Consider the following 25,135-nt stretch of genomic DNA (forward strand, 5'->3'; position numbering starts at 1 on the left):
CCATAGATATAACTATCACAAACATTTAAAAGTTTTCAAATTTACAGATTCATGCTGAGATACATTTGAAATTCTGTATGTTGTTAAAAATGCAGCTTCACAATCTCCTCCGGCGTCTCTTTAAGGAAGTAGATTGACCAGGGCAATCGCTGGCCTTGCAGCCACAAGACTCGATGTGAATGTATGAGTGGTTGATGTCTGTCCCATCTGGGCAAGTCAGAGTCACTTCCTTTTTGGTGAATGTCCTTTCTTGACAGCACGAGCATGAATGCACAAGAGAGTTCGCTTCTACGGAGTATCTGTTTTAACATACAATGAAGTGATGGTCCTGTTGTTAATTATCAGCACAGGCAGTATCATTGTTTTATTCCAAGGCAGAAAACAAGCTTCCATTCTTTGGGCATTGCATGGGACAAAAATGACATATATTTAGAAATGAAGGATTCTGATTTTGATACTCACATTGATGAGGTACCGCACAAGCCTGCACAGGACGTTATTTCCACAGGTGTGCTGCTTATACAGCCATTGCTGACCAAGAAGGTGCTGTTCTTCTGAACGTTACATTTGTTGTCCAGCGTGCCTAATAGAAATGAAAAACACATGTGTTACAAAATATACTTGTACAGCCTGTACGAAAAAAGTACTCTTTTCTTATTAAAATGTTATTTTGCTCCTAAAAATATGGGCATGAGATGTATATGTGAGTGACAGCAACTGTCTATTTTATAAATTGCAAATCAGATTCAAATGCGACATAAATGTATACACTTTTCTAAGAGTAGATTTAATTCTCATTAACACATGCAATTGTTATTTTCCATAATACATTTTGCCAACTGAGACTCACAAGTTTTACAGCAGCCGTCTGCGTCTGTTGTCTCTGTTCCCTGTAGAAAAAGTAAAAGCATTGACCATTACAAAGACTTAATTTTTACTTACAAATACCAAAAGTTCAATCAAAATAGTGTGCAGTGAAAGCCACTTACAGGGATACAATCTTCAGCATTAAAGGCAGGACAAGCAGTCTTAATCTCAACTGCCTGTGAGTTACCGTTGATTCGTTCACACTCGTATTTCACACATTTGTCATTAGTTGGTTGCCATGCCTGGTTAACCTGTTAGTGGAGCAATAGATTTAGATATATTAAAAGATTACTTCATGGAGTAATTAATATTCATTAATTTGATGTTATAAAATGTCCCATACGGAAATGTAATATATGTACATATATGTCCCTATATCCGAGTAGTGATGTCATATATGTTTCATATAAGGCAATACATTATTAGCGCATATATACATTCTCACGATATATGAAGATATAGGTTTATACCATGTATGAAATACCCATAGAAAAATTATTATATATACATATATTAAAATTATTTATATGATGATTTTTTATATGGTACTGTATGTTAATGCCATATATGTAAACAATATATGTCGAATTTATATATGTAAGTTTATTTAAACATAATATATGCAAACATTCAGTATGCTTGTATTGGATTTTATATGGATTTATATAGTGGTGTTTGAATCCTGGCATTTCATAATTTGGTTTAGGTTCAGGCTTCGGACATTAAAAGCTCCATGTGTGTTTTCCTCCCCGTTGAAAGTGTACAGTTTGAGCATTCGCTTGGTCTCGTGTGAGCATCTAGTTTTGCTTGGGCAGTATACACTCTTTTGTCCATGTGTTTAGGGTTGTTTGTTTAGCATGCGGCTTGTGCTCATCATAGCCATTGCGTGTACTTTCATGTTTTGTTCTGTGTAGCATGTAACGGTTACTCTGGTACATGGGTGACATTTTTCATCCTGTCCTCTAGAGGGCAACAGAGGGAGGAAGTGGTTTTAAGGTTACGAGTAGCATAGAGGAGAGGCATGGCAATGGAGCATGGGTGAAAATGCCTGGAATCACATTGTGTTTGAGAGTTAAGTGAATTGTACATTCTAATGCTTTACAATCTTGTTCAAATGCACATTTTTATGTACCCATAAAAATGTTAATTCATAGTGTTTGGAAGTTTGCAGAGAAGCTTGCAGAGGACTCTGTTATGGGGCTTGAGTGCACTGATACCTACTTCTGACCTGTGTTGGATTGTGCCAGTGCCTAATCTAGGATTTAGGATTGTATATCTTCATTGCCTGCTAGGACTTCTACAACACTCAAGAGACTTGCATTGCAGACTGTATATCCTTTTCCCTCTAGGGCATTTTGAATTGTTTGGTACTGTTTTTTGTTTGTATATCACTAGTATTTTGGGTTTGGAATTGATTTACTGTTTGTTTGTTTACATATAGTGTTGAGCTTTGATATTTACAATGCTGTCTTGGATTTCCATCCATGTGCTAATTGTTACTATGTTATCTCATTCAGTGGTTAAATAGATACAATTTATTTTCACTCCCTCATTGAGAATCTTACAGTTAGTTTGAACACAAACTATTGGCAAAAGTGAATTCCCGTTTTTTTGAGTATTTCTTATTGTATAAAAAACTAAGACGAGCCAGTTACAAGCATGAAGGGGTTTGATTGTTTCGATTGTTTATTTTTGAAGTCTAATAAAAAGGCCATTAACCTCTGCACCCTTGAGTCCTTCATCTCTTGCCTCACCTGACAATAAGTAACATTATAAATATTTTATATTTTAAATGTCATTTGTTTTATACATAGTATAGATTTTAAGACTCTACAGCATTTGACAGTGATAATGATTTGTCACATATATAATTTAAACATATATAATATGTGGACTAAAGATATATGTCAATATATGGAATTTCTGATGCTGTGCATATATGTGCATTTATGTTTTTACTCTATATGAGCATATTAGGATATTTCATATATAAGACCTATATGTCAAAATATGTTTTATACATACATTAACATATATAATATATGGGATACATATATATGTCAATATATGGAATTGTTCCAATTTCTAATATGTTTCATATATGTTTGTACTTTATATATCACATATATCGCATATATTGATATTTCATATATAGACATATATTACATTTCCGTATGGGGTGTTTTACAACACAGTTGTTAAAGTTCTAGAATGAATGTAAGAACTTACAGAAATTGTAACTGTGATATTGTCATGCACAACCACACAATTAGTGCTAACACACTCTCCACAGCACTGACCAGGAATAAGTTGGTACTCCTGATCCTATAGAAAAAGAGGATAAAAACATCACATTGCTGGGAAACTGATACCTAACCTAACTGGACGCAGTGTTCTTTTAAAGCTGTCTATTTTCTTTGCTTATTATTCACATACATAACCCAACTGAGCTAGTCCCCTAGTCTGCGTAGGGGCATAAATAGACCTCTATACCTCTGGACAGTTGATGTTGCAGTCAGCTATCACACACTCTGGAGAAAGAAGTTTTGTTTCAGGATCCACATTCCAACCACATTGACAAAGTCTACATGGATCATCACTTGGTATAGGTGAGCCAGGCTAGAGGGGAGAATAGTGAGAGGTAATAAGTGTGCATGTAAATTGTTTTAAAAATCTTATAAGGTATTTATAGATACACAAATATCTAATTTTACCTGATAAACTGTGGTATTATGGACACAAACTTCCATGGGTGCTGTAAAGAATAACAAATGAATGAGTGCACAAATATGCATTGCATCATACCAAAACGGTAAAGTACTATTCATTGAGAACAAATGGTTCTTATACTCACAGCAAACAATCTCTGGACAGCAGTTATCTGGAGTGAAACTGAAGGATGGCATAAAGCCCAGTGGACATTGTAGTATAGGAATAGGGCAGAAATTTATATCACAACCTGTAGAATAATATAAAGCACTGTTGTTTAGCATTTTGTTGTATGTGAAGTACCACAAATCTGTCAATGGGTAAAATCAAGGCCCATATTTTCTTTTTAGGAACAAATTTTTTGGCCACGGCTCATCAGTTAAAACCCACTGTTAAACAATAAATATATATCAAATGAATTGTACTTAAATTAATTGTTATTTGCATTTATGGAAGCATCTGCTTTTATGCCTGTGTCCCCGAACTTTCTTGTGTTCAGATTACTTACTGCATTCAGAGATCTCACAGCAGTCAGTTGTTGTATTGACAAGCACTTGTCCAGGCTTATCACAAGTAACAGGTGGTGAAACGGGACAAGTAACAGGCTGGCAAAGAACCGTCAGTGTTTCACTGTCACACTGACACATTTGACATCCACTCTGCCAAGTATCATTGGGCTGCAAAACCAATAAAACTAGTCAGGTACAACTCATTTTCATAGATGGGAAGCTGACATGGTATAATAAATTCTTTGAATGACCAATTGTTAATTATATGGCCTTGCTTTATTTAAAGAGGTGCATTATTCCCCTACACCTGAGACTCCATTCATTATTTAATGATTGCAATGTTTCCGTCAAAATATGCAAATTTACTATCCATTTTCAAGAGGCTGCTTAACATCTGTTTGCGTTGTTATTATGAAATATAAGGAAAGTTGCATTGGATAAAAATGGCGTTAAAATAAAAACATGCTAATTTATTTTAGATTTCCTTGTGTTCCCACTGAAATGGAGGGACATGGCCCTACTGATGATACAGGTTCCATAACCTATGAATCAAAGGACCAAATTAGTTACAGTAGGATGTACCTGTCTTGGTGGATCAAGTGCATCACACTTAGGCCCAAAGGTGGTAGTTGCTTCTTCTGTGTTTGTATTAGTTGTGGATATTAATGTGACAGGTTGTGTTGTGCCTATTGTTGATGCACTAGAATATGTGGTTGTTTCAGGAGAAATAGATGGTGATGGAGAGGTTCCACAAGATGTGGAAATCTTCACGATATGACAAGTTGCGTTACAGTATGCAGTGAAGCACCAACCAAAGCCATCAGTAACATTATAAATGATATCACCTGTAAAAAATAGAAGTTACAGAATGTTAGACTGCCTCTCAAATATTATATATGTGTGTGTGTGTGTGTGTGTGTGTGTGTGTGTGTGTGTGTGTGTGTGTGTGTGTGTGTGTGTGTGTGTGTGTGTGTGTGTGTGTGTGTGTGTGTGTGTGTGTGTGTGTGTGTGTGTGTGTGTGTGAAGTATGTGAGTATGTGAAGTATTTGTACCTGATTGAAAGTCTGTGCCATTCACAAAGCAACAAACAATAGAAGTGGTTGAGAGCAGAGCAGACCCACTAGAGACGGGAAGGGTAAAAGGTGGTGTTTGTGTAATGGGACCAATTGAGGTCTCCACAGATGTGGATGAGTAGAAAAGATTTGTAGTGGTAAATGCTGGAATGGTAGATTTATATATTGTTTTGGTTGTTTCGAATGAGGTTTCCTCTTCTAAAGTGGTTGTTGCTGTAGTTGTTGGTAGGCTTGTTAGACCAGTTGTTACCACCTTTGGTGGCCTGGAGGTGGACAAAGGTGTCTGAGATGTGGTCACTTCGTTCTCAGTTACAGTCTCAGTTGTTGTTACTTCTCCAGTTGTTTGAGTAGCTGTAGATGATTTTGAAGTTGTGTAGACACTGCTTGGAGATGGTGTTTCTGTAGCTGGCTGGACAGTGGTGCTTCCCTCCTCAACAAGGACAGTAGTAGATGTGATAGCTGGTGTGGTGGTTGAAAGAGTTGTTTCACCTTTGACTGGTTTTGTTGTTGAAGAACTACCCTGAGTGCTAACCTCATTCCCAGTGGAGAATTCAGCACTCACTGTTGTTGACAAAAGTGTAGTGGCTGGCACAGCAGTCGTCTTTGTTAGCGTTGTTGGTTGTGTGGATGTAACGACTGGTAGTGAAGTTTGTGTCACTGGGAGAGATGTGCTTACAGATGCAGATGTTTCAGATGATGTAGCTGTTAACTCTTCTATGGTGGTCGTGGCTGTAGTTGTTGGTAGGCTTGTTAGACCAGTTGTTACCACCTTTGGCGGCCTAGTGGTGGACAAAGGTGTCTGAGGTGTGGTCACTTCGTTCTCAGTTACAGTCTCAGTTGTTGTTACCTCTCCAGTTGTTTGAGTAGCTGTAGATGATTTTGAAGTTGTGTAGACACTGCTTGGAGATGATGTTTCTGTAGCTGGTTGGACAGTGGTGCTTCCCTCCTCAACAAGGACAGTAGTAGATGTGATGGCTGGTGTGGTGGTTGAAAGAGTTGTTTCACCTTTGACTGGTTTTGTTGTTGAAGAAATACCCTGAGTGCTAACCTCATTCCCAGTGGAGAATTCAGCACTCACTGTTGTTGACACAAGTGTAGTGGCTGGCACAGCAGTCGTCTTTGTTAGCGTTGTTGGTTGTGTGGATGTAACAACTGGTAGTGAAGTTTGTGTCACTGGGAGAGATGTGCTTACAGATGCAGATGTTTCAGATGATGTAACTGTTAACTCTTCTATGGTGGTCGTGGCTGTAGTTGTTGGTAGGCTTGTTAGACCAGTTGTTACCACCTTTGGCGGCCTGGTGGTGGACAAAGGTGTCTGAGGTGTGGTCACTTCGTTCTCAGTTACAGTCTCAGTTGTTGTTACTTCTCCAGTTGTTTGAGTAGCTGTAGATGATTTTGAAGTTGTGTAGACACTGCTTGGAGATGGTGTTTCTGTAGCTGGCTGGACAGTGGTGCTTCCCTCCTCAACAAGAACAGTAGTAGATGTGATGGCTGGTGTGGTGGTTGAAAGCGTTGTTTCAGCTTTGACTGGTTTTGTTGTTGAAGAACTACCCTGAGTGGTAACCTCATTCCCAGTGGAGAATTCAGCACTCACTGTTGTTGACACAAGTGTAGTGGCTGGCACAGCAGTCGTCTTTGTTAGCGTTGTTGGTTGCGTGGATGTAACGACTGGTAGTGAAGTCTGTGTCACTGGGAGAGATGTGCTTACAGATGATGAAGTTTCAGATGATGTAGCTGTTAACTCTTCTAAAGTGGTCGTGGCTGTAGTTGTTGGTAGGCTTGTTAGACCAGTTGTTACCACCTTTGGTGGCCTGGTGGTGGACAAAGGTGTCTGAGATGTGGTCACTTCGTTCTCAGTTACAGTCTCAGTTGTTGTTACTTCTCCAGTTGTTTGAGTAGCTGTAGATGATTTTGAAGTTGTGTAGACACTGCTTGGAGATGGTGTTTCTGTAGCTGGCTGGACAGTGGTGCTTTCCTCCTCAACAAGGACAGTAGTAGATGTGATGGCTGGTGTGGTGGTTGAAAGAGTTGTTTCACCTTTGACTGGTTTTGTTGTTGAAGAACTACCCTGAGTGCTAACCTCATTCCCAGTGGAGAATTCAGCACTCACTGTTGTTGACACAAGTGTAGTGGCTGGCACAGCAGTCGTCTTTGTTAGCGTTGTTGGTTGCGTGGATGTAACAACTGGTAGTGAAGTTTGTGTCACTGGGAGAGATGTGCTTACAGATGCAGATGTTTCAGATGATGTAGCTGTTAACTCTTCTATGGTGGTCGTGGCTGTAGTTGTTGGTAGGCTTGTTAGACCAGTTGTTACCACCTTTGGCGGCCTAGTGGTGGACAAAGGTGTCTGCGGTGTGGTCACTTCGTTCTCAGTTACAGTCTCAGTTGTTGTTACTTCTCCAGTTGTTTGAGTAGCTGTAGATGATTTTGAAGTTGTGTAGACACTGCTTGGAGATGGTGTTTCTGTAGGTGGCTGGACAGTGGTGCTTCCCTCCTCAACAAGAACAGTAGTAGATGTGATGGCTGGTGTGGTGGTTGAAAGCGTTGTTTCACCTTTGACTGGTTTTGTTGTTGAAGAACTACCCTGAGTACTAACCTCATTCCCAGTGGAGAATTCAGCACTCACTGTTGTTGACACAAGTGTAGTGGCTGGCACAGCAGTCGTCTTTGTTAGCGTTGTTGGTTGCGTGGATGTAACGACTGGAAGTGAAGTTTGTGTCACTGGGAGAGATGTGCTTACAGATGCAGATGTTTCAGATGATGTAGCTGTTAACTCTTCTATGGTGGTCGTGGCTGTAGTTGTTGGTAGGCTTGTTAGACCAGTTGTTACCACCTTTGGCGGCCTGGTGGTAGACAAAGGTGTCTGAGGTGTGGTCACTTCATTCTCAGTTACAGTCTCAGTTGTTGTTACTTCTCCAGTTGTCTGAGTAGCTGTAGATGATTTTGAAGTTGTGTAGACACTGCTTGGAGATGGTGTTTCTGTAGCTGGCTGGACAGTGGTGCTTCCCTCCTCAACAAGAACAGTAGTAGATGTGATGGCTGGTGTGGTGGTTGAAAGCGTTGTTTCAGCTTTGACTGGTTTTGTTGTTGAAGAACTACCCTGAGTGCTAACCTCATTCCCAGTGGAGAATTCAGCACTCACTGTTGTTGACACAAGTGTAGTGGCTGGCACAGCAGTCGTCTTTGTTAGCGTTGTTGGTTGCGTAGATGTAACGACTGGTAGTGAAGTTTGTGTCACTGGGAGAGATGTGCTTACAGATGCAGATGTTTCAGATGATGTAGCTGTTAACTCTTCTATGGTGGTCGTGGCTGTAGTTGTTGGTAGGCTTGTTAGACCAGTTGTTACCACCTTTGGCGGCCTGGTGGTGGACAAAGGTGTCTGAGGTGTGGTCACTTCGTTCTCAGTTACAGTCTCAGTTGTTGTTACTTCTCCAGTTGTTTGAGTAGCTGTAGATGATTTTGAAGTTGTGTAGACACTGCTTGGAGATGGTGTTTCTGTAAGTGGCTGGACAGTGGTGCTTCCCTCCTCAACAAGGACAGTAGTAGATGTGATGGCTGGTGTGGTGGTTGAAAGTGTTGTTTCAGCTTTGACTGGTTTTGTTGTTGAAGAACTACCCTGAGTACTAACCTCATTCCCAGTGGAGAATTCAGCACTCACTGTTGTTGACACAAGTGTAGTGGCTGGCACAGCAGTCGTCTTTGTTAGCGTTGTTGGTTGCGTGGATGTAACGACTGGAAGTGAAGTTTGTGTCACTGGGAGAGATGTGCTTACAGATGCAGATGTTTCAGATGATGTAGCTGTTAACTCTTCTATGGTGGTCATGGCTGTAGTTGTTGGTAGGCTTGTTAGACCAGTTGTTACCACCTTTGGTGGCCTGGTGGTAGACAAAGGTGTCTGAGGTGTGGTCACTTCGTTCTCAGTTACAGTCTCAGTTGTTGTTACTTCTCCAGTTGTTTGAGTAGCTGTAGATGATTTTGAAGTTGTGTAGACACTGCTTGGAGATGGTGTTTCTGTAGGTGGCTGGACAGTGGTGCTTCCCTCCTCAACAAGAACAGTAGTAGATGTGATGGCTGGTGTGGTGGTTGAAACCGTTGTTTCAGCTTTGACTGGTTTTGTTGTTGAAGAACTACCCTGAGTGCTAACCTCATTCCCAGTGGAGAATTCAGCACTCACTGTTGTTGACACAAGTGTAGTGGCTGGCACAGCAGTCGTCTTTGTTAGCGTTGTTGGTTGCGTAGATGTAACGACTGGTAGTGAAGTTTGTGTCACTGGGAGAGATGTGCTTACAGATGCAGATGTTTCAGATGATGTAGCTGTTAACTCTTCTATGGTGGTCGTGGCTGTAGTTGTTGGTAGGCTTGTTAGACCAGTTGTTACCACCTTTGGCGGCCTGGTGGTGGACAAAGGTGTCTGAGGTGTGGTCACTTCGTTCTCAGTTACAGTCTCAGTTGTTGTTACTTCTCCAGTTGTTTGAGTAGCTGTAGATGATTTTGAAGTTGTGTAGACACTGCTTGGAGATGGTGTTTCTGTAAGTGGCTGGACAGTGGTGCTTCCCTCCTCAACAAGGACAGTAGTAGATGTGATGGCTGGTGTGGTGGTTGAAAGTGTTGTTTCAGCTTTGACTGGTTTTGTTGTTGAAGAACTACCCTGAGTACTAACCTCATTCCCAGTGGAGAATTCAGCACTCACTGTTGTTGACACAAGTGTAGTGGCTGGCACAGCAGTCGTCTTTGTTAGCGTTGTTGGTTGCGTGGATGTAACGACTGGAAGTGAAGTTTGTGTCACTGGGAGAGATGTGCTTACAGATGCAGATGTTTCAGATGATGTAGCTGTTAACTCTTCTATGGTGGTCGTGGCTGTAGTTGTTGGTAGGCTTGTTAGACCAGTTGTTACCACCTTTGGTGGCCTGGTGGTAGACAAAGGTGTCTGAGGTGTGGTCACTTCGTTCTCAGTTACAGTCTCAGTTGTTGTTACTTCTCCAGTTGTCTGAGTAGCTGTAGATGATTTTGAAGTTGTGTAGACACTGCTTGGAGATGGTGTTTCTGTAGCTGGCTGGACAGTGGTGCTTCCCTCCTCAACAAGAACAGTAGTAGATGTGATGGCTGGTGTGGTGGTTGAAAGCGTTGTTTCAGCTTTGACTGGTTTTGTTGTTGAAGAACTACCCTGAGTGCTAACCTCATTCCCAGTGGAGAATTCAGCACTCACTGTTGTTGACACAAGTGTAGTGGCTGGCACAGCAGTCGTCTTTGTTAGCGTTGTTGGTTGCGTAGATGTAACGACTGGTAGTGAAGTTTGTGTCACTGGGAGAGATGTGCTTACAGATGCAGATGTTTCAGATGATGTAGCTGTTAACTCTTCTATGGTGGTCGTGGCTGTAGTTGTTGGTAGGCTTGTTAGACCAGTTGTTACCACCTTTGGCGGCCTGGTGGTAGACAAAGGTGTCTGAGGTGTGGTCACTTCGTTCTCAGTTACAGTCTCAGTTGTTGTTACTTCTCCAGTTGTTTGAGTAGCTGTAGATGAATTTGAAGTTGTGTAGACACTGCTTGGAGATTGTGTTTCTGTAGCTGGCTGGACAGTGGTGCTTCCCTCCTCAACATGGACAGTAGTAGATGTGATGGCTGGTGTGGTGGTTGAAAGCGTTGTTTCAGCTTTGACTGGTTTTGTTGTTGAAGAACTACCCTGAGTGGTAACCTCATTCCCAGTGGAGAATTCAGCACTCACTGTTGTTGACACAAGTGTAGTGGCTGGCACAGCAGTCGTCTTTGTTAGCGTTGTTGGTTGTGTGGATGTAACAACTGGTAGTGAAGTTTGTGTCACTGGGAGAGATGTGCTTACAGATGCAGATGTTTCAGATGATGTAGCTGTTAACTCTTCTATGGTGGTCGTGGCTGTAGTTGTTGGTAGGCTTGTTAGACCAGTTGTTACCACCTTTGGCGGCCTGGTGGTGGACAAAGGTGTCTGAGGTGTGGTCACTTCGTTCTCAGTTACAGTCTCAGTTGTTGTTACTTCTCCAGTTGTTTGAGTAGCTGTAGATGATTTTGAAGTTGTGTAGACACTGCTTGGAGATGGTGTTTCTGTAGGTGGCTGGACAGTGGTGCTTCCCTCCTCAACAAGAACAGTAGTAGATGTGATGGCTGGTGTGGTGGTTGAAACCGTTGTTTCAGCTTTGACTGGTTTTGTTGTTGAAGAACTACCCTGAGTGCTAACCTCATTCCCAGTGGAGAATTCAGCACTCACTGTTGTTGACACAAGTGTAGTGGCTGGCACAGCAGTCGTCTTTGTTAGCGTTGTTGGTTGCGTAGATGTAACGACTGGTAGTGAAGTTTGTGTCACTGGGAGAGATGTGCTTACAGATGCAGATGTTTCAGATGATGTAGCTGTTAACTCTTCTATGGTGGTCGTGGCTGTAGTTGTTGGTAGGCTTGTTAGACCAGTTGTTACCACCTTTGGCGGCCTGGTGGTGGACAAAGGTGTCTGAGGTGTGGTCACTTCGTTCTCAGTTACAGTCTCAGTTGTTGTTACTTCTCCAGTTGTTTGAGTAGCTGTAGATGATTTTGAAGTTGTGTAGACACTGCTTGGAGATGGTGTTTCTGTAAGTGGCTGGACAGTGGTGCTTCCCTCCTCAACAAGGACAGTAGTAGATGTGATGGCTGGTGTGGTGGTTGAAAGTGTTGTTTCAGCTTTGACTGGTTTTGTTGTTGAAGAACTACCCTGAGTACTAACCTCATTCCCAGTGGAGAATTCAGCACTCACTGTTGTTGACACAAGTGTAGTGGCTGGCACAGCAGTCGTCTTTGTTAGCGTTGTTGGTTGCGTGGATGTAACGACTGGAAGTGAAGTTTGTGTCACTGGGAGAGATGTGCTTACAGATGCAGATGTTTCAGATGATGTAGCTGTTAACTCTTCTATGGTGGTCGTGGCTGTAGTTGTTGGTAGGCTTGTTAGACCAGTTGTTACCACCTTTGGTGGCCTGGTGGTAGACAAAGGTGTCTGAGGTGTGGTCACTTCGTTCTCAGTTACAGTCTCAGTTGTTGTTACTTCTCCAGTTGTCTGAGTAGCTGTAGATGATTTTGAAGTTGTGTAGACACTGCTTGGAGATGGTGTTTCTGTAGCTGGCTGGACAGTGGTGCTTCCCTCCTCAACAAGAACAGTAGTAGATGTGATGGCTGGTGTGGTGGTTGAAAGCGTTGTTTCAGCTTTGACTGGTTTTGTTGTTGAAGAACTACCCTGAGTGCTAACCTCATTCCCAGTGGAGAATTCAGCACTCACTGTTGTTGACACAAGTGTAGTGGCTGGCACAGCAGTCGTCTTTGTTAGCGTTGTTGGTTGCGTAGATGTAACGACTGGTAGTGAAGTTTGTGTCACTGGGAGAGATGTGCTTACAGATGCAGATGTTTCAGATGATGTAGCTGTTAACTCTTCTATGGTGGTCGTGGCTGTAGTTGTTGGTAGGCTTGTTAGACCAGTTGTTACCACCTTTGGCGGCCTGGTGGTAGACAAAGGTGTCTGAGGTGTGGTCACTTCGTTCTCAGTTACAGTCTCAGTTGTTGTTACTTCTCCAGTTGTTTGAGTAGCTGTAGATGAATTTGAAGTTGTGTAGACACTGCTTGGAGATGGTGTTTCTGTAGCTGGCTGGACAGTGGTGCTTCCCTCCTCAACATGGACAGTAGTAGATGTGATGGCTGGTGTGGTGGTTGAAAGCGTTGTTTCAGCTTTGACTGGTTTTGTTGTTGAAGAACTACCCTGAGTGGTAACCTCATTCCCAGTGGAGAATTCAGCACTCACTGTTGTTGACACAAGTGTAGTGGCTGGCACAGCAGTCGTCTTTGTTAGCGTTGTTGGTTGTGTGGATGTAACAACTGGTAGTGAAGTTTGTGTCACTGGGAGAGATGTGCTTACAGATGCAGATGTTTCAGATGATGTAGCTGTTAACTCTTCTATGGTGGTCGTGGCTGTAGTTGTTGGTAGGCTTGTTAGACCAGTTGTTACCACCTTTGGCGGCCTGGTGGTGGACAAAGGTGTCTGAGGTGTGGTCACTTCGTTCTCAGTTACAGTCTCAGTTGTTGTTACTTCTCCAGTTGTTTGAGTAGCTGTAGATGATTTTGAAGTTGTGTAGACACTGCTTGGAGATGGTGTTTCTGTAGGTGGCTGGACAGTGGTACTTTCCTCCTCAACAAGGACAGTAGTAGATGTGATGGCTGGTGTGGTGGTTGAAAGTGTTGTTTCAGCTTTGACTGGTTTTGTTGTTGAAGAACTACCCTGAGTACTAACCTCATTCCCAGTGGAGAATTCAGCACTCACTGTTGTTGACACAAGTGTAGTGGCTGGCACAGCAGTCGTCTTTGTTAGCGTTGTTGGTTGCGTAGATGTAACGACTGGTAGTGAAGTTTGTGTCACTGGGAGAGATGTGCTTACAGATGCAGATGTTTCAGATGAATTAGCTGTTAACTCTTCTATGGTGGTCGTGGCTGTAGTTGTTGGTAGGCTTGTTAGACCAGTTGTTACCACCTTTGGCGGCCTGGTGGTGGACAAAGGTGTCTGAGGTGTGGTCACTTCGTTCTCAGTTACAGTCTCAGTTGTTTTTACTTCTCCAGTTGTTTGAGTAGCTGTAGATGATTTTGAAGTTGTGTAGACACTGCTTGGAGATGGTGTTTCTGTAGGTGGCTGGACAGTGGTGCTTCCCTCCTCAACAAGGACAGTAGTAGATGTGATGGCTGGTGTGGTGGTTGAAAGCGTTGTTTCAGCTTTGACTGGTTTTGTTGTTGAAGAACTACCCTGAGTGCTAACCTCATTCCCAGTGGAGAATTCAGCACTCACTGTTGTTGACACAAGTGTAGTGGCTGGCACAGCAGTCGTCTTTGTTAGCGTTGTTGGTTGCGTGGATGTAACAACTGGTAGTGAAGTTTGTGTCACTGGGAGAGATGTGCTTACAGATGCAGATGTAGCTGTTAACTCTTCTATGGTGGTCGTTGCTGTAGTTGTTGGTAGGCTTGTTAGACCAGTTGTTACCACCTTTGGCGGCCTGGTGGTGGACAAAGGTGTCTGAGGTGTGGTCACTTCGTTCTCAGTTACAGTCTCAGTTGTTGTTACTTCTCCAGTTGTTTGAGTAGCTGTAGATGATTTTGAAGTTGTGTAGACACTGCTTGGAGATGGTGTTTCTGTAGGTGGCTGGACAGTGGTGCTTCCCTCCTCAACAAGGACAGTAGTAGATGTGATGGCTGGTGTGGTGGTTGAAAGTGTTGTTTCACCTTTGACTGGTTTTGTTGTTGAAGAACTACCCTGAGTACTAACCTCATTCCCAGTGGAGAATTCAGCACTCACTGTTGTTGACACAAGTGTAGTGGCTGGCACAGCAGTCGTCTTTGTTAATGTTGTTGGTTGCGTGGATGTAACGACTGGTAGTGAAGTTTGTGTCACTGGGAGAGATGTGCTTACAGATGCAGATGTTTCAGATGATGTAGCTGTTAACTCTTCTATGGTGGTCGTGGCTGTAGTTGTTGGTAGGCTTGTTAGACCAGTTGTTACCAACTTTGGCGGCCTGGTGGTAGACAAAGGTGTCTGAGGTGTGGTCACTTCCTTCTCAGTTACAGTCTCGGTTGTTGTTACTTCTCCAGTTGTCTGAGTAGCTGTAGATGATTTTGAAGTTGTGTAGACACTGCTTGGAGATGGTGTTTCTGTAGCTGGCTGGACAGTGGTGCTTCCCTCCTCAACAAGAACAGTAGTAGATGTGATGGCTGGTGTGGTGGTTGAAAGAGTTGTTTCAGCTTTGACTGGTTTTGTTGTTGAAGAAATACCCTGAGTGCTAACCTCATTCCCAGTGGAGAATTCAGCACTCACTGTTGTTGACACAAGTGTAGTGGCTGGCACAGCAGTTGTCTTTGTTAGCGTTGTTGGTTGCGTAGATGTAACGACTGGTAGTGAAGTTTGTGTCACTGGGAGAGATGTGCTTACAGATGCAGATGTTTCAGATGATGTAGCTGTTAACTCTTCTATGGTGGTCGTGGCTGTAGTTGTTGGTAGGCTTGTTAGACCAGTTGTTACCACCTTTGGCGGCCTGGTGGTGGACAAAGGTGTCTGAGGTGTGGTCACTTCGTTCTCAGTTACAGTCTCAGTTGTTGTTACTTCTCCAGTTGTCTGAGTAGCTGTAGATGATTTTGAAGTTGTGTAGACACTGCTTGGAGATGGTGTTTCTGTAGCTGGCTGGACAGTGGTGCTTCCCTCCTCAACAAGAACAGTAGTAGATGTGATGGCTGGTGTGGTGGTTGAAAGCGTTGTTTCACCTTTGACTGGTTTTGTTGTTGAAGAACTACCCTGAGTACTAACCTCATTCCCAGTGGAGAATTCAGCACTCACTGTTGTTGACACAAGTGTAGTGGCTGGCACAGCAGTCGTCTTTGTTAGCGTTGTTGGTTGCGTAGATGTAACGACTGGTAGTGATGTTTGTGTCACTGGGAGAGATGTGCTTACAGATGCAGATGTTTCAGATGATGTAGCTGTTACCTCTTCTATGGTGGTCGTGGCTGTAGTTGTTGGTAGGCTTGTTAGACCAGTTGTTACCACCTTTGGCGGCCTGGTCGTAGACAAAGGTGTCTGAGGTGTGGTCACTTCGTTCTCAGTTACAGTCTCAGTTGTTGTTACTTCTCCAGTTGTCTGAGTAGCTGTAGATGATTTTGAAGTTGTGTAGACACTGCTTGGAGATGGTGTTTCTGTAGCTGGCTGGACAGTGGTGCTTCCCTCCTCAACAAGAACAGTAGTAGATGTGATGGCTGGTGTGGTGGTTGAAAGCGTTGTTTCAGCTTTGACTGGTTTTGTTGTTGAAGAACTACCCTGAGTGCTAACCTCATTCCCAGTGGAGAATTCAGCACTCACTGTTGTTGACACAAGTGTAGTGGCTGGCACAGCAGTCGTCTTTGTTAGCGTTGTTGGTTGCGTAGATGTAACGACTGGTAGTGAAGTTTGTGTCACTGGGAGAGATGTGCTTACAGATCCAGATGTTTCAGATGATGTAGCTGTTAACTCTTCTATGGTGGTCGTGGCTGTAGTTGTTGGTAGGCTTGTTAGACCAGTTGTTACCACCTTTGGCGGCCTGGTGGTAGACAAAGGTGTCTGAGGTGTGGTCACTTCGTTCTCAGTTACAGTCTCAGTTGTTGTTACTTCTCCAGTTGTTTGAGTAGCTGTAGATGATTTGGAAGTTGTGTAGACACTACTTGGAGATGGTGTTTCTGTAGCTGGCTGGACAGTGGTGCTTCCCTCCTCAACAAGGACAGTAGTAGATGTGATGGCTGGTGTGGTGGTTGAAAGAGTTGTTTCACCTTTGACTGGTTTTGTTGTTGAAGAACTACTCTGAGTGCTAACCTCATTCCCAGTGGAGAATTCAGCACTCATGGTTGTTGACACAAGTGTAGTGGCTGGCACAGCAGTCGTCTTTGTTAGCGTTGTTGGTTGCGTGGATGTAACGACTGGTAGTGAAGTTTGTGTCACTGAAAGAGATGTGCTTACAGATGCAGATGTTTCAGATGATGTAGCTGTTAACTCTTCTATGGTGGTCGTGGCTGTAGTTGTTGGTAGGCTTGTTAGACCAGTTGTTACCACCTTTGGCGGCCTGGTTGTGGACAAAGGTGTCTGAGGTGTGGTCACTTCGTTCTCAGTTACAGTCTCAGTTGTTGTTACTTCTCCAGTTGTTTGAGTAGCTGTAGATGATTTTGAAGTTGTGTAGACACTGCTTGGAGATGGTGTTTCTGTAAGTGGCTGGACAGTGGTGCTTCCCTCCTCAACAAGAACAGTAGTAGATGTGATGCCTGGTGTGGTGATTGAAAGAGTTGTTTCAGCTTTGACTGGTTTTGTTGTTGAAGAACTACCCTGAGTGCTAACCTCATTCCCAGTGGAGAATTCAGCACTCACTGTTGTTGACACAAGTGTAGTGGCTGGCACAGCAGTCGTCTTTGTTAGCGTTGTTGGTTGCGTGGATGTAACGACTGGTAGTGAAGTTTGTGTCACTGGGAGAGATGTGCTTACAGATGCAGATGTTTCAGATGATGTAGCTGTTAACTCTTCTATGGTGGTCGTGGCTGTAGTTGTTGGTAGGCTTGTTAGACCAGTTGTTACCACCTTTGGCGGCCTGGTGGTAGACAAAGGTGTCTGAGGTGTGGTCACTTCGTTCTCAGTTATAGTCTCAGTTGTTGTTACTTCTCCAGTTGTTTGAGTAGCTGTAGATGATTTTGAAGTTGTGTAGACACTGCTTGGAGATGGTGTTTCTGTAGCTGGCTGGACAGTGGTGCTTCCCTCCTCAACAAGGACAGTAGTAGATGTGATGGCTGGTGTGGTGGTTGAAAGCGTTGTTTCACCTTTGACTGGTTTTGTTGTTGAAGAACTACTCTGAGTGCTAACCTCATTCCCAGTGGAGAATTCAGCACTCACTGTTGTTGACACAAGTGTCGTGGCTGGCACAGCAGTCGTCTTTGTTAGCGTTGTTGGTTGCGTAGATGTAAAAACTGGTAGTGAAGTTTGTGTCACTGGGAGAGATGTGCTAACAGATGCAGATGTTTCAGATGATGTAGCTGTTAACTCTTCTATGGTGGTCGTGGCTGTAGTTGTTGGTAGGCTTGTTAGACCAGTTGTTACCACCTTTTGCGGCCTGGTGGTAGACAAAGGTGTCTGAGGTGTGGTCACTTCGTTCTCAGTTACAGTCTCAGTTGTTGTTACTTCTCCAGTTGTCTGAGTAGCTGTAGATGATTTTGAAGTTGTGTAGATACTGCTTGGAGATGGTGTTTCTGTAGCTGGCTGGACAGTGGTGCTTCCCTCCTCAACAAGAACAGTAGTAGATGTGATGGCTGGTGTGGTGATTGAAAGAGTTGTTTCAGCTTTGATTGGTTTTGTTGTTGAAGAACTACCCTGAGTGCTAACCTCATTCCCAGTGGAGAATTCAGCACTCACTGTTGTTGACACAAGTGTAGTGGCTGGCACAGCAGTCGTCTTTGTTAGCGTTGTTGGTTGCGTGGATGTAACGACTGGTAGTGAAGTTTGTGTCACTGGGAGAGATGTGCTTACAGATGCAGATGTTTCAGTTGATGTAGCTGTTAACTCTTCTATGGTGGTCGTGGCTGTAGTTGTTGGTAGGCTTGTTAGACCAGTTGTTACCACCTTTGGCGGCCTGGTGGTAGACAAAGGTGTCTGAGGTGTGGTCATTTCGTTCTCAGTTACAGTCTCAGTTGTTGTTACTTCTCCAGTTGTTTGAGTAGCTGTAGATGATTTGGAAGTTGTGTAGACACTGCTTGGAGATGGTGTTTCTGTAGCTGGCTGGACAGTGGTGCTTCCCTCCTCAACAAGGACAGTAGTAGATGTGATGGCTGGTGTGGTGGTTGAAAGCGTTGTTTCACCTTTGACTGGTTTTGTTGTTGAAGAACTACTCTGAGTGCTAACCTCATTCCCAGTGGAGAATTCAGCACTCACTGTTGTTGACACAAGTGTCGTGGCTGGCACAGCAGTCGTCTTTGTTAGAGTTGTCGGTTGCGTGGATGTAACGACTGGTAGTGAAGTTTGTGTCACTGGGAAAGATGTGCTTACAGATGCAGATGGTTCAGATGATGTAGCTGTTAACTCTTCTATGGTGGTCGTGGCTGTAGTTGTTGGTAGGCTTGTTAGACCAGTTGTTACCACCTTTGGCGGCCTGGTGGACGACAAAGGTGCCTGAGGTGTGGTCACTTCATTCTCAGTTACAGTCTCAGTTGTTGTTGCTTCTCCAGTTGTTTGAGTAGATGTAGATGATTTTGAAGTTGTGTAGACACTGCTTGGAGATGGTGTTTCTGTAGGTGGATGGACAGTGGTGCTTCCCTCCTCAACAAGGACAGTAGTAGATGTGATGACTGGTGTGGTGGTTGAAATAGTTGTTTCACCTTTGACTGGTTTTGTTGTTGACGAAATACCCTGAGTGCTAAACTCATTCCCAGTGGAGAATTCAGCACTCACTGTTGTTGACACAAGTGTAGTGGCTGGGACAGCAGTCGTCTTTGTTAGCGTTGTTGGTTGCGTGGATGTAACGACTGATAGTGAAGTTTGTGTGACTGGAAGAGATGTGCTTACAGATGCAGATGTTTCAGATGATGTAGCTGTTAAGTCTTCTATGGTGGTCGTGGCTGTAGTTGTTGGTAGGCTTGTTAGACCAGTTGTTACCACCTTTGGTGGCCTGGTGGTGGACAAAGGTGTCTGAGATGTGGTCACTTCGTTCTCAGTTATAGTCTCAGTTGTTGTTGTTGTGGACACAGATTGTGATTCTTTGGAAATTGTCGTCCACAATTTACCAGTGACCGTTGGAAGTATTTTTGTAATGGGTGCAATTGAGGTTTCTGATGTTGTTGAACTTTGTGTCTCTACGGAGCTTTCAATTTCTGTTGTTTTCTTTGCTGTGGATAAGGACCGTGTTGATGTTTGTTCTGATGATGTTGAAGGCTTTGGTGTTACAGACACAAGTTGTCCAGTTGAATATTTTATTTCTGCAGTAGAAGCAGTTAAAATAACTTCAGGTGTTGGTCCGCTTGTCAATTGTTCTGGCTTGTTGGATGTAGATAAAACTTGAGTTGTGGTTGTTCCTTTTTCAGTTTCCGGTGAAGTATATTCTGTGGTAATCAAGTAGATAAGTTATTACATTTAATATAAATGTAACAAGCAATTCAATAATAAAATATTTTTTAGTCTTCCTAGTATAAGTTCTGCACAAGCTTTAATTTCCAATGGATGAACCCTGAATATATGAGCAATATATGAGGAAAAACTGTCTATGCAGAAATTATAAGATACCTGGAGTGCTGAAGACGAAAACTGTTGTTGGGGTTGTTGTTAATTTCTGTGTTGTGGTCATGGGGGATGTAGTTGGGACAGTAGTTGTTTCACAAGGTATCAAAGTCCTCTCAATAGTTCCATTGACTGAACATCTGCCTGAGATGCATCCTCCCAGTCCATCCGTTGTGTGATAAATTATATCTCCATAGTAGTACTCTACATTGTTGTATTGGCATGTACATGCTGTAAATGAAGAAAAAGTATATAAAATATATTATGAAAGTAGATTCTGCTTTTAACTAAACAAAACTAATCTTCAACCTATTTCAAAACTGAAATGGTAAAAATCTTACCATTTAAATCAAAGTCACAGATAACACCATATGATGAACAATAACTGCATGAAAAAAGCACACATATGTTATTTAAAAAATATTAGTGACCAATATAAATTCAAATAGAAAATATACACATACCATGACTGACAGTTCTCTGTGGTTGGCACCTGCTGGCCAATTTCATAATGTAACATTTCAACATAACAGCCACATTCTTCCTGTGTCACACACTTCATATTATCCTCATCAAAAACAGGCTGCTCAGGAGGGCATTTAGGGTAGCAACCTAAAAAAGTTCCAAGAGAAAAATATAAATCAGATTAAAAATAAATAAAAATAAAAACAAATCCACCCGAATGAGTTTATGTGAAGTTCAATTTAAGAATAGATTTAAATTAATCAATTGCTTCAAATGTTTTGAAGACGTTGTTCTATAAAATTGTCCAGTTTAGCAGATATAGCCTATTGTGTATTTTTTATGATTCTGAATCAAGGTTATATTGGTGATACAAGGTGATACATTCGCATGAATAATTGACAAAAAAACATTTGAATCACTTTGAATATATATATTTTTTAAGCTGAAGCAAAATCTCCCGAAAATGATCTTGGGTTTCTAAAATAGTAATTGTACACTGATTATTTAAAAAATATGTATTTAATAGAATACAAAATAAGTGTGATGTGACAAAATTATTTCAATACATCTTCCAAATACAAGTAGCTGTTTTCTCAATAACACGCAGATGATATAACTGGTTGCAATTATGAGTTCTCACCTTCAAGTGCTGGTATCTGATTAGAGCAGGTTCCAGAAGGGTTTCTGCATGTCTGCATACAAGGAGCTCCACAAGGTTTGTAATGCCACTCACATTCTCCAGGGGGGTTGTAATAATCACAGAACAATGCTGCAATGAAAAGGCAACCCTTAAATTTTTTTTAGACTTTTGGGGTGAACAGTTTTAGTCATTCCTTTACAGTACATCTGATGATAATGCGATCGTTTTTAGTGACTTACGGCATATTTTAGGTGTTCTCCAGGCAACACAGGCTCCAGCCTCATTACAGGCTTGTGCATAAGCTGTTACAGCAGTGCAAAAACACTCAAAATCTCCACCACTATCACAGGCACATGCGTCTCTCACACAAGCATCATAGAAAGGAGAGGGGTCGACCTTTAAAGCAATATCCATAACAATGTGGCTCGTAAATGCAATCAATTTTTCATAAGGATAATTGAGTTCCCTAAACAAAAGTTTGTTGTAAGTACCTGTGAATGACAGGTTGAGAAGACATTGCTAGTAATGATGCTGCACTGCCTTTGTGCCCAGGCCTCCCTATATGGATTATGCACACATGGTTCTTGGATGAGAGTTGCATCTGGACAACTAGAGAACTTCCAGCTGTTTACAAAATCCAGGGCTTCGACAACGATTGCTTGACTGCGTGTAGTGAAGTCATTGTTTGCGTTTCCATCGTAGTTTCCGCACAGACCACACACACGCCCCTGTCAATATGAATAGAACACTATTATTATAAATATTTTTAAGATATTTGTATTTAATAAACAGCCTTGGACAAGGATGGAGGTGGTAGTCCTTCCACATTACTCACATTAAACTCTGGATTGAGTTTGATGTGTATAGTTGTTTTTCTGTCCCAAATGAGCATCAGACCATTACTGGCCTCAATCACCAAGTAAAGCCCCATGGTGCGCATCTGGTAGGGAATCTCCTCTCCTGCATCTCTGCGAACAACTTGGTAGGATCCATCTGTCAATCGAAGCTCATTGCTCTGAAATATAAATGACAAATGCAATGTTCATTCTGTATTAATTTAAGGGTTGATATGCCTGATTTGGTAAATGCCAGGAGTTAACTCACTCCAAGAAAAAGCTTGATAGCCTTGGAACAAGTGGTGCCAGTGGATCCGCAGGGAATATTTTCAGTAATGACTCTAAAAGTGCCACTGGTGCTGTCGCAGAAGTCCTGGTCATAGCATAAAAAAATCGATTTAGATTAAGTTATAAAGATTTTCAAGCCTGAAAGGAAAGTGCAAGATTAATACCTGAACAAGGCTGTATTCACAGTTTCCACTAAAGACGTATCTTTTCTCATCAAAGGTTCTATAATGACCATCTCCGTAGATGCTGCATGTCCCACTGCACTGGTTTGTGGTACAAATCCATCGTCTATTCTTACAAGCACTATAAAAAGTAATGTTAAGTGCATTATAAACAATAGTATCGAAAATGTAAAAAATAATTACAAATCTCACAGTTGAACGTACCATGTATTGCACTCAGTCTTAATGCTTTCCCCAGGTTGGTAGGCAACTCCGTTATGGATGCAAGGACAGAGGTCTTCAGCAATGCAGCCGCCGTTCCCATCTGACACCAGCCCAGATGGGCACACACAGCCAGACACACACTCTGTGCTGATCTGCAGTCATAAACACACAATATTTTACAAAAAAATTATTACTGCAGAAAAAAGAAAAAAAGAAAAAAAAATAGTTCACCCTAATATTACAACTGAGTTGTGTTTAAGTAAGTTTTAGCAAGTTTAAGTTTTTATTTTTAAACACTAACACATATGCTGTTATTTTCTCAGTGGAACACAAAGGGAAAGAGTTTGTAGTAGACTATATTCACACAGCTCTTTTCTGTCTCATTTTCCATTCCACATATTAGATCAGGCAATAATGGCATTTTACTATCCTTATTCGAGTTTTACTATTGGAGTAGTACAGGTTGCTATGACCATGTCATGTCACTTAAAGAAATGTCTTGTTTTGTGTTACGCATGAACAGAAAAGCTAGCATACTGGTTTAGAATGACATAAGCATGACCTAAGCCTTTATAAGCATTCAAGTAACTCACGCAGGCCATGTCTAATGTGTTGCAGCTCTTCTGACACTCTGATCCCTTGGAACCAGGGCTAGCACTGGAGCAGTTGAAAAACATCATTGGCTCTTTGCATTCTAAAAGTAACAAAATCATAGAATTGATTCATAAAGTGTACTCACTTCAAATCACCGAAAACATCTCATAAAGTTATTTTAACAATTTAAATACAGCTTCTCACTCACTCACACACAAACACACACGCAGAGAGAGAGAGAGAGAGAGAGAGAGAGAGAGAGAGAGAGAGAGAGAGAGAGAGAGAGAGAGAGAGAGAGATACACACCTTCCCCATTTGATCGACCAGAGCAGCTCAGTTTCCCTTGTTCGCAAATACTGCAATTTAAATATTAGGTTAAAAATTATTAAAATTTGTAAATTATTAAAATATTCACACTTGGGGCAGTAATCATCATGGCCCCCCAGTATTCCCTTGGTTGCATAAATTAGCATTCCCTAATTTATTTTTAATTTATTCAATGACAATACTAAAACCAATCTTTTTTTTTTCTCACAAAGTTGCCTAATATTATTTAAATTTGTATACAGGGGTTTAGATTTACATAAGAGAGTGCTTATATAAAGGGTGTCATATTTGGGGGCCCTTGATATCAAAAGTTTTGGAAAATTCTTTATACAAAATATACCCTGTATAAAAATACTATATTCAACAGAAATACAAAAATAAATTTAAAAAAACTTAATGTTCATACCATGATCCTCCATCTTTGGTGATGGAGGTCCCAGCAGGAATAATTTTGCCTGAATCATAGCATGAGCAGCTGTCAGGTGTAACACAGTCACCGTTCTCATTCATGTATGTTCCCTCTGCACAGCCACAGCCATCTAGTGGCACAAAGTCAATAGCGCAGGTGCTGTCTGATTGGCTGAGGGATCGGCAAGTGCGGTCACAGCTTGTCATTTGATAGGAATAGATCGTGGTGGTGAGGCAAGTTAGGGTGTACTTTTCTGAGAAAAACAAGAGGACAAAAAAAAATCTCATTTGAGCTCCCATCTCACAGTGTTTTTTATCTGTAAAACACCAAAACAGCTTGACAAATTGTTGACAACTATCAAATATTCTTTCAGGGAAGAAAGCAACTCACTGCAGGCAGCTTCTCTCCAGCCATCAAGAACAATCCCTCTTGCAGCACATGCATGTACGTATGAAGACAATGCAGCACACATACAGTCCTCACTCTTCTCACAGTTGCAGCTGTCATATATACAATTCTAGAAAGTATGGAAAAGTTAGAATTTGTTTTAAATGAACAATATAGGCTATTACAAAGAAGGAATGTAATTTCACATACTGCTTTGTAGACATCAGGGCTGATTTCAGAGTGGCAGGGGGCAAATACTGATGAGGGATCTGACAGCAGGGAACACCAGTGCTGTGCATATTTCTCTGTTTTGTTTTGTTTTTCAATAGAAAAAATATCAGTTTTTGATGACATTCCAGTTACAAATGAAAAATGTTGTGGAAATCACATAACAACAGTAAAGGTAAATTCATACCATTTTCAGTGCTAAGACTGCAAGGATTCTCAAAGTTTCTTTTAATATCAGAGCAACTTGCTCTTGTTTTCCAGGTGTTGGCAAAGTCCAAAGCTGTTCCTTCCCTGAGTCCTCCAATGGTTGTGAAGTCATCAGCCTCAATGTTGTTGAAATTGCCACAAAGACCTGTGGATTGATTTATTGACTTAATTAATCTAGTACATAGAATCAAATGAACTGAAAACACGAAGAAAATACCAAAGAGGGTTAAAGCTAAGAAATTAAAAAATAAATACCACATGTTTCTCCTTGGTACGCTGAACTGGCTGTGATGTAAAGTTGCATTAACGGTACAAGCTGGATCTCCAGACGAAGCCCAATCAAATGGGCCTGAATGATAATGTAGAATGATGAGGGCTTGAAAATGCTCACTTCAGCTGAAAATCGAATAATAATACAAATT

General features: G+C 41.9%; 2 protein-coding genes across 2 annotated transcripts in view; both read right to left on the reverse strand.

The window, feature by feature from the left end:
* Positions 1–5,552, reverse strand: LOC137047891 (intestinal mucin-like protein). Its single transcript, XM_067425841.1, has 11 exons — positions 5,138–5,552; positions 4,668–4,930; positions 4,085–4,253; positions 3,722–3,826; positions 3,582–3,622; positions 3,361–3,486; positions 3,097–3,192; positions 990–1,118; positions 851–890; positions 463–583; positions 1–299 (listed from the first exon to the last, which is right to left on the reverse strand). Exons 3-11 carry the CDS (start codon positions 4,221–4,223, stop codon positions 98–100), a joined length of 999 nt encoding a protein of 332 aa, XP_067281942.1. The 5' UTR covers positions 4,224–4,253; positions 4,668–4,930; positions 5,138–5,552; the 3' UTR covers positions 1–97.
* The window catches only part of LOC137046033 (mucin-2), a 23,715-nt gene continuing 4,055 nt past the window's right edge, over positions 5,476–25,135 (reverse strand). Inside the window, exons 12-31 of the mRNA XM_067426794.1 lie at positions 24,969–25,109; positions 24,694–24,858; positions 24,489–24,583; positions 24,282–24,408; positions 23,889–24,144; positions 23,462–23,511; positions 23,155–23,255; positions 22,562–22,713; positions 22,340–22,478; positions 22,156–22,260; positions 21,887–22,066; positions 21,543–21,779; positions 21,291–21,447; positions 21,052–21,180; positions 20,411–20,558; positions 20,288–20,331; positions 19,953–20,177; positions 5,925–19,429; positions 5,721–5,829; positions 5,476–5,585 (exon numbers count right to left, since the gene is read on the reverse strand). Of these exons, the coding sequence (XP_067282895.1) occupies positions 5,476–5,585; positions 5,721–5,829; positions 5,925–19,429; positions 19,953–20,177; positions 20,288–20,331; positions 20,411–20,558; positions 21,052–21,180; positions 21,291–21,447; positions 21,543–21,779; positions 21,887–22,066; positions 22,156–22,260; positions 22,340–22,478; positions 22,562–22,713; positions 23,155–23,255; positions 23,462–23,511; positions 23,889–24,144; positions 24,282–24,408; positions 24,489–24,583; positions 24,694–24,858; positions 24,969–25,109 (16,175 nt within the window). The remainder of the gene's footprint in view (positions 5,586–5,720; positions 5,830–5,924; positions 19,430–19,952; positions 20,178–20,287; positions 20,332–20,410; positions 20,559–21,051; positions 21,181–21,290; positions 21,448–21,542; positions 21,780–21,886; positions 22,067–22,155; positions 22,261–22,339; positions 22,479–22,561; positions 22,714–23,154; positions 23,256–23,461; positions 23,512–23,888; positions 24,145–24,281; positions 24,409–24,488; positions 24,584–24,693; positions 24,859–24,968; positions 25,110–25,135) is intronic.

Source organism: Pseudorasbora parva, chromosome 1 (genome assembly GCF_024679245.1).
Source record: "Pseudorasbora parva isolate DD20220531a chromosome 1, ASM2467924v1, whole genome shotgun sequence".
Taxonomy (NCBI): Eukaryota; Metazoa; Chordata; class Actinopteri; order Cypriniformes; family Gobionidae; genus Pseudorasbora; species Pseudorasbora parva.

Coding starts and splice junctions, on each gene's coding strand:
- LOC137047891 (XM_067425841.1), bottom strand. CDS start 4,223: ATGTGTCAGTGTGACAGTGAAACACTGACGGTTCTTTGCCAGCCTGTT. Junction 3,193..3,360: donor GCAACATCAACTGTCCAGAG/GTATAGAGGTCT, acceptor CTTTTTCTATAG/GATCAGGAGTACCAACTTAT. Junction 1,119..3,096: donor ATATCACAGTTACAATTTCT/GTAAGTTCTTAC, acceptor CTCCACTAACAG/GTTAACCAGGCATGGCAACC.